Raw genomic sequence first — 7,408 nt, 5'->3', positions numbered from 1 at the left:
GGGAGGCGCTGCGGCTGGCCCGCAAGTCCAGCCTCTACCACCGCGTGTACCCGCTGGGCTCGGGCCGGGAGGTGGGCCGGACGACGTCCCCGGAGAGCGGGTCGGGATCGGAGCTCAGTTGAACGGCTTTTCCCCCTTGCGCTCTCAAGGACGGCTGCGTGGATCATCTGGACTTTGTCCTGGACTGCGCCGTCCCCGTGCGTCCCCGCCGTCAGATCATCTACCCTCTCAAGGAGCTCGGACCCAACGCGCCTGCCAGGAGCATCACTGAGGAACAGGTGGGCTCACACACTTCATCGGGAGGAACCTTTCCGGGGCGAGCGAGTTTGTCTGTTGGGGATGAAGATTGCGGATACCAACGAGGTCTTCCTGACTACCCGTGATTACAGTTTGAAGAGTTGCAATTTTCATTCGAGAGATCGGTAGCGTCATCGTCACGTTTACGCGGGATGAATGACGGTGCTTTTGCTCCTTGTGGGGATGGGCTTTGGCATTTAAGATGCCTACTATTCAATCGGACTGAGCAAGAATCGCTTCCTTGTTTTTCAAAGTCTCGTAGATTTGAGTCTTCCAGACTCCAAGCGTCTCCTGAATGTTTCGTACTTCGTAACCCGCTTCGTTTAATGAGATACACTTCATTTTCTCTTTCGCGGCCATTACCGCTCCTCTTTGTTTGGATGCCATGCTCTAATATAGGATGTAAAAATTTCGCAATTCCAGGAAAACTCACTGCAACAAAGAGTCGCTTGCATGTCGCCGTTTTGGATCCAATGACAGAAAATAGCGGTGCGGATACATCTATTTCGTCGTATCGAGCGGGACTTACTTGATTTAGTGCTACTGCGGGCTTCCGTATCGTCTCCCCCTCCCTCCCTGTGCTCTGCGACTTCAAGTAACTGCGCCACCTGGCGTTTAAATGCCTGTATTACAAGTCCAAATGAAATTAATGCAATAATTTACATCGAACCATAATTATGTACTGTACCAACCTTCGGCGGGCCGGATGAAAAAGACCAACGGGCCGGATCTGGCCCGCGGGCCGTAGTTTGCCCATGTCTGGTCTAACCTTATCTTTGACCTTTGTCATCACTTTTGGAAAGCTGAAGAGTCTTAGAGCTGATCCCTGGTGCACTCCCACCTCCAGCTTCAAGTCCTCTGTCACTCCCACAGCAAACTGTTCTGCTGCTCTCGTACATGCCCTGTCCAACATTGTTGCATGTTTTTTTTTTTTTTGTTTGTTTTTTCGTCCTTCAGGCTCCGTTTGCTCTCAACCTCATCAGCCGCAAGCTGACCATGGAACCAAAGGTCACAGTCAACGCCAGGATCGTCCTGGTGGGGGCTTCGGACACAGGCCTGTCCTTCCTCGAGGTGCTTTGTTTCTGGTGCGTGGGCTTCCAAAGCACGTTTACTTTCTGCTCCTCTACTAGACTGTTCTGATTGGACGCCCCAGGCAAAGATTTATTGCTGGTGCCCCCCCCCCCACACACACACACACACACACACACACACCGTCGGTGGGACACGTCTGCAGAGCGTGTCAACTAGGCCGTGGTGGTGTGCACAAAGTGACAGTGATGACCAAGTGGGGTGAGCAACAACAACTCCCACCACGGACCACGAGCGTAAGCATGCAGTCTGAGCGTAGCTTTAATCCCGTCTGTCAATGTCAACAACTCAGCCAGTCAACTATCAATCGGTCCCCCGTTTATTAGAAACCAGAACGGATTAAAAGCAATGACCTACATTTCCAACCTCAATTCTAGTCTTTGTTCCATGAAATTGTTCACATGTAGTCCCCAAAGTTTAGCAGGTTATATTATAACAATATTTATTCGATTCATTTGTTAATGTTTCTTGCGCGTTGACTCTCTTGAACAGATTGTCTGCGCCGATGCTAAAAGTGGTGCAGACTGCCCAATTTAAAAGAGGGTTTTGCGCTTTAGATGCTGTAGCGATTGAAGCGATAGAATTGGAAGTGTTAGTGGAAGACAAATACAAACGTCAATGAGCTGCAGAAAAGAAATCTCCAGCTGCTTGTCTGTAGCACATGAATATGTTCCATAGTCATGTAATAGTCAGGGAGTATCACGTATTTTCTTTCACCGATGTGTTTTTGTCCCCACTGGATTCTCCGCGCATGCGTCTTATCTTGTGGCGTCAGTAAGGATGAAGGAGCAGCTGATAGCTGGCAGGCAACAGGCCGGTTGCTCGTACGGAGCGCACGCTCGGCTGGCAAGATGTCGGCGCGGAGCCCGGCTGCTTGGCGGCGCCAGCCCGACTTTAATTAGCCTTCACCGCGTGGTTGTCGGCGCCCTCGTTTGCCACCGCTAACGAGTTGACTAATGAGGCCGTTAGCGAACGTCCAACTGATGCCAGGGCGAATGATGGCCTGCAGGAGCCTTGTGCCAGGCTGGCCCAAACCGCCGGCGTTCCAGCGGCACCGCTAAGGCTTTGTCACTAAATTGGCATTTTTAGTCGACATTTTAGGCAACTATTTATGCCCACTTAGTTAAAAAAAAAAAAAAAGCAACAGTATGTCGTGATTCAGGACTATGTAGGGCACCCGACAGTGGATCGGCCTAACGCAGTGTCGCCCTTACCCCGTCCCTCCCGCTCCCCTGCGGGACAAGGTCAGACGGATAAAGAGCTGGGTTGCGGGGTCACGCCGACCGTCTGTTAGCAGCCGACAACGCTGCGCCGCCTCATTTGCATGCCAGCGGCCATTGCGCGTCTCACTCCTCCGCCTGCATCAGATGCAACATTTTGCTCTCGGGCTGTGCTCGTTGCCACAACATGATGGGATTAGCAGCGTTGTCTATCAACCAGTTGCGCTTTGTAACTCAAAAATCTTGGATGGTGACACCCTCTAGGAAGTGAGTCGCCGACAAGCTCACTCATGGAACAAATTGAACTTGTCGGTCAAAGTGACTGTTATGTCTCTTTGGATTCAAAAGCCATTTCTCGATCGGCGCTCTTGTCCGTTTTTACGTGCCCGTGATCTCGCGAAAGGTCATCCGTCCTGCTGCAAGTGAAAGTACGCAGAAATCAAGAGCGCACGCAATACTCGCATCTTGTTCTTGTCTGCTATCTTACACCAAGTAAGATAGCAGACAAGAACAAGATGCGAGTATCGGTTGGGTACTTGTGAAGACATAATAGGCCAAAATGCATTGAATGCCGCCATCGAAGTGGCTTGATGGAAATCCATCCGAGTCGGGTGAACGTTCCCAAGTACGTAGCCGTGCATTCCAATTGCAAAGAGAGCGGCGTTCTTAGGAACCACGTTCTCCAGTATGATCTTCGCAAGACCATACTTGCAAAGTTCACAAGATGCTTCTTGATACTGAGAAAGGACTGAAGTGTCATCTGTGCAGCCCTCACCTGAGATTCAACAACCTCACCCTCATCTCCACAAACGGTTTCCCCGCCGACTACGGCCCGGCCGGCATCAAGTTCCTATCCACCAGGCAAGTGCACTCGCCTTTTCAAAATCTTTGGAAACAATGCAGTAGGTGCCAGGGTCCTTCCGGGTCGCAGAAAACTGCAAAAAAAAAAAACCGAACAAACAAATTTGCATGGTAAGCCTGGGAGCATTCAAAGCGCTTTACACTGTTACCCTCACTTACCTCCGGATGACGAAGCATCAGGAGCAACTGGGGGTTCAGTCACTTGCTCAAGGACACTTTGACACGGTCACAATGGCCAGGGATCGAATCACCACCTGCTGGTTTGGGAAACGACCACTCAATTTCAATTTCCATTCCAAAAGAGCACGCGCCCGTGCCGTGACTCGGCCGACCAACGAACCGGGTGAGACGAAGGCCAGAAGGAAAACGACACGAGAGAACGAACGCTTTGGGTTTTTGCCGCCCGGAAGGACATGCGATGTTTCGGTGAATTATTCGATGACGCGGTTGCGCCCCCTTTAGCCACGCCTACAACAGCAGAGAAATGGCGCAGCTGCCGCTGCGCTCCTGCGTGGCCGAGGTTGCCGCGAAGATGGTCGCCATCAACAGGAAGTCTAAACACGTGGTGGTGTCCAGCGGTGCCAAGATTCCCTACGATTACCTCGTCCTCTGTACCGGCCTGCAGTACCAGGTCACTTCATTTGTCGAGTTAGTTTTAAGAGCTGCGGAAGGGGAAGCCGGTCAGTCTGACTAGTTAGCACTTGTTTGTGCAGGTGCCTTGTCCGACGCAAGTGGATCAGGAGCAGCCCGAGACAAATGAGCCGCGGAAGGAAGCGTCCTTCCCCCCCAGATACACCGGCACCGTGCCCTCCAATTTCTTCACCCTCAACGACCCGCACGACTGCAACACAGCTCGAGACTGGCTGCTCGAAAACTTTGTGAGGAAGAAAGGTACGCGTGCGCGCAAACGCACAGTTGTTCAAGAACAAGTTGCCACACCCCCCTTGTGATCGAATTCGACAAAAGGCGCACTTATCGGTGGTCTTCAAGATGATCTTGAGTGATTATCCTGTAGCGGGGGGCATTCGTAGAGGGATTTTCTTCTCCCGTATTCCTCCCTTGCGGTAACACTCAGCAAAGCCCCGGTGACCGGATTGATTGTTGTGCCTTCTGATTATCCGTGATGGCTTGCGCGTCATTTTTCTCTCCACCGTTTGCTCAATTCTGTGCTCTAAAAGAGAGATTTGAGTTTGCTGGGCAGCCATTTTTGTGCATGTGCACCACTCAGTCATCGCCGCATCTCTTCAAAATTTGGTGAAGGCGCCGTCCCCCAGAAAGTGAATCAGTGAACGCTTTCCTTCGAACGAATCTTTTGATCTTCACCGATTCCAGCGATTCAGTGCAGTCAAAAGAGCTGGCGTTGCCGCGCCAGCGTAAAGTCCTCAAACGGGTGACTTGGGTCTGACTCAAAGGAATCAAGTCATGTGGTACGCGGAAAACATCCGAGTGACGCTCTTGCCACCCTGCAGATAACGCCGTCGTCTATGGGAACGGCCTTGACGTTTTCACCACCGTGGAGATGTTACTCCGCATCGGAGTGCGGGGATCCTGCATCCATCTGGTGCTGACACCCCCCCTGCGCGCCGTAGCCAATGATTCGCCCCCTGCAAGTCACGGCACAAATGACCACCCTCCTCAGAGCAATGCCACCGACGACTTGCCTCTTGACGACACCAATGACTCACCTCGCGAGACGACCGTCACCAATGATTCGCCGCCTGAAAGTGACGTCACGAATGACCCGCCTCCTGAGAGTGATGTCACTAACTATTCGCCTCGCCAGAGTGACGTCACTTCCGATTCGCCTCGTGAGAGTGATGTCACCGATGACTCGCCTCGTACGACGACCGTCACCAATGATTCGCCTTCTGAAAGTGATGTCACGAATGACCCGCCTCTTGAGAGTGATGTCACTCACGATTCGCCCCAGGAGAGTGACGTCATTAATGATTCGCCCCGGGAGAGCGACATCACCAGTGATTCACCTCGTGAGAATGATGTCACCAATGAGTCGCCTCGTGAGAGTGACAACGATTCACTCCGTGAAAGTGACATCACCAATGACCCGCCTCCCGAAACTGACGCAACCACGGACCCGCTTGCCGAGATTGACATCACCGATGATTTGCCTTTTGAAAGTGATGTCACCAACGATTCACCACCTGAGAGCGACGTGACCAACGACCCTCCTCCTGAGATTGACGTCACCAGTGATTCGCCTCCTGAAATCGACGACAGCAATGATTCCCCCCGTGAGATTGATGACACGACTGAGTCGCTTCCTGAAAGTGATGTCACCAATGAGTCACCGCCCGGGAGCGATGTCACCCAAAGTTCGCCTCCTGTGAGTGATGTCGCAGACGATTCGGCTCATCGGATTGATGTCGCCGGCAGTCCGGCTCTGGAGAACGGCCCTTCTAGTGACCCGCTTCCCGACAGCGGCGTCGCCAATGACCCGCCGCCCGAACCCCGCGTAGCCAGTGACTCACTTCCCAAAATGATCTTGTCCAATGAGCTGCCTCCCGAGCCGAGGGGTCTCTACTTTTCCGACGCGGGCGTGGAAAGCGCAGTGATGGCGGCTATGACGAAGGCTCAGGTCCACATCCACCACGATTGCCTTCTGATGCAGATGAACAACGGCGAGCATCCCGATCCTCTCACGTCCGTTTCCTTCAGCACCGGCTCGGAAGCCCTCCACCTGCCCTGCGGCGTAAGTGCAGAGTCAAATCCGGCAGCGATGCCATCCTCGGCACTTTAGTGATTGCACAATGACATCGTCGTGCAATGGCAGCATTACGCAGCAACTCTCGGCCTGCCTCCAGCTCATCCTGTGAAAATGCGTGGGCAAAAACGCTGGCTTTTGTTGTGATTCTGGAGCTTTCTAAACGAGGAGCGTGTCGTCTTCCTGTCAGGTGTTCATCAACCTGTCCAGCCGAGGCGTGGACTACGACGCCTTTGGCAGCATCAACAGCTCCTTCCTGGTGTTCGACGGCCGGCTGGTCATCGACGGCGCCTTCCGAACCAACGACGCCGCCATCTGGGGAGCCGGCCCGCTCACCAAGTTCTCTCGCTCGTACTACAGCGACGAGTGGTCGCACGCCAACTTCAACTCCAAGGAGGTGGGTCAGGAGCTGGCGACCATGTTGCTGAGGCACTTTGACCCGACGCTGGAGGCCCACTGCGAGATGCCCAGCGCCGCGGACCGCCTCGTTCCCATTTACAAGCGGCCCAAGATCAAAGGTGCGCGTCGACACGACATGCGTTGAGTCAGCCCCAATTGCACGCCGTTGCCGCTCATTTGCGTCGCTTGTTTTGCGCAGGTGCCAAGTTACCGGGACGACTAAACTATCTTTGCGTGACCAAACCGGTCGCCAGCAGGCCGCGAGGACCTTCTGTGGCATGCGTACGTCCGCCACTTTTACTGCGCTTGTCTTCTCCCACGGAAGTTTGGATTGGTTGTTTTTTGTTTTTTTTTTGCTGCGTCCGGCAGGGCCGGCGCATCGCCACGGGCCGCCCGGAGAGCGGCGACTACTTCTGCCTGCATCTGGACCGCAACCAGGTGGTGGAGACCATCACCTGTTTGTCCCTCAAGCCACTCCCCGTACACAACCTGATGTGTTTGTACGGCAAACACCAGCAACTCCTTGGACAGCTGCTGGTCAGACTGCAGCTGCGGCAGATCCACGACCTCTACAGGTACACATTCACACACGGCCCTGGAACGCCACAGCCGCGAAAGCTCCATTCGGCCACCTCAGGTTGCCGAGCAACATGTTTTTTTTAAAAAAAACGGAAGTGTGAAATGTACACGCACGTGCACACACCACCCCAGCCTGAGTGGTCAATCAAATGTTTTTACCTGCTGCTGATGACCCGTCAGGCCCACAATGACTTTACGAGTCAGCCCAGCCATCCTCTTCTTTGGAGAAGGGGGCTGGGGG

General features: G+C 53.5%; 1 protein-coding gene across 2 annotated transcripts in view; it reads left to right on the top strand.

Annotated features, from left to right (window-relative positions):
- The window catches only part of cfap61 (cilia and flagella associated protein 61), a 14,293-nt gene that overhangs the window by 5,507 nt on the left and 1,378 nt on the right, over positions 1-7,408 (top strand). The window contains exons 14-23 of one of the 2 annotated variants that reach the window (XM_019896259.1): positions 6-71; positions 150-278; positions 1,255-1,382; positions 3,375-3,467; positions 3,930-4,098; positions 4,181-4,358; positions 4,937-6,177; positions 6,380-6,707; positions 6,788-6,870; positions 6,958-7,163. In XM_019896259.1, the coding sequence (XP_019751818.1) occupies positions 6-71; positions 150-278; positions 1,255-1,382; positions 3,375-3,467; positions 3,930-4,098; positions 4,181-4,358; positions 4,937-6,177; positions 6,380-6,707; positions 6,788-6,870; positions 6,958-7,163 (2,621 nt within the window). The remainder of the gene's footprint in view (positions 1-5; positions 72-149; positions 279-1,254; positions 1,383-3,374; positions 3,468-3,929; positions 4,099-4,180; positions 4,359-4,936; positions 6,178-6,379; positions 6,708-6,787; positions 6,871-6,957; positions 7,164-7,408) is intronic. The other variant, XM_019896258.1, reaches the window with a different exon arrangement.

Source organism: Hippocampus comes, unplaced genomic scaffold (genome assembly GCF_001891065.2).
Source record: "Hippocampus comes isolate QL1 unplaced genomic scaffold, H_comes_QL1_v1.1 scaffold170, whole genome shotgun sequence".
NCBI lineage: Eukaryota > Metazoa > Chordata > Actinopteri > Syngnathiformes > Syngnathidae > Hippocampus > Hippocampus comes.
This window is presented reverse-complemented; position numbering and strand designations above follow the sequence as displayed.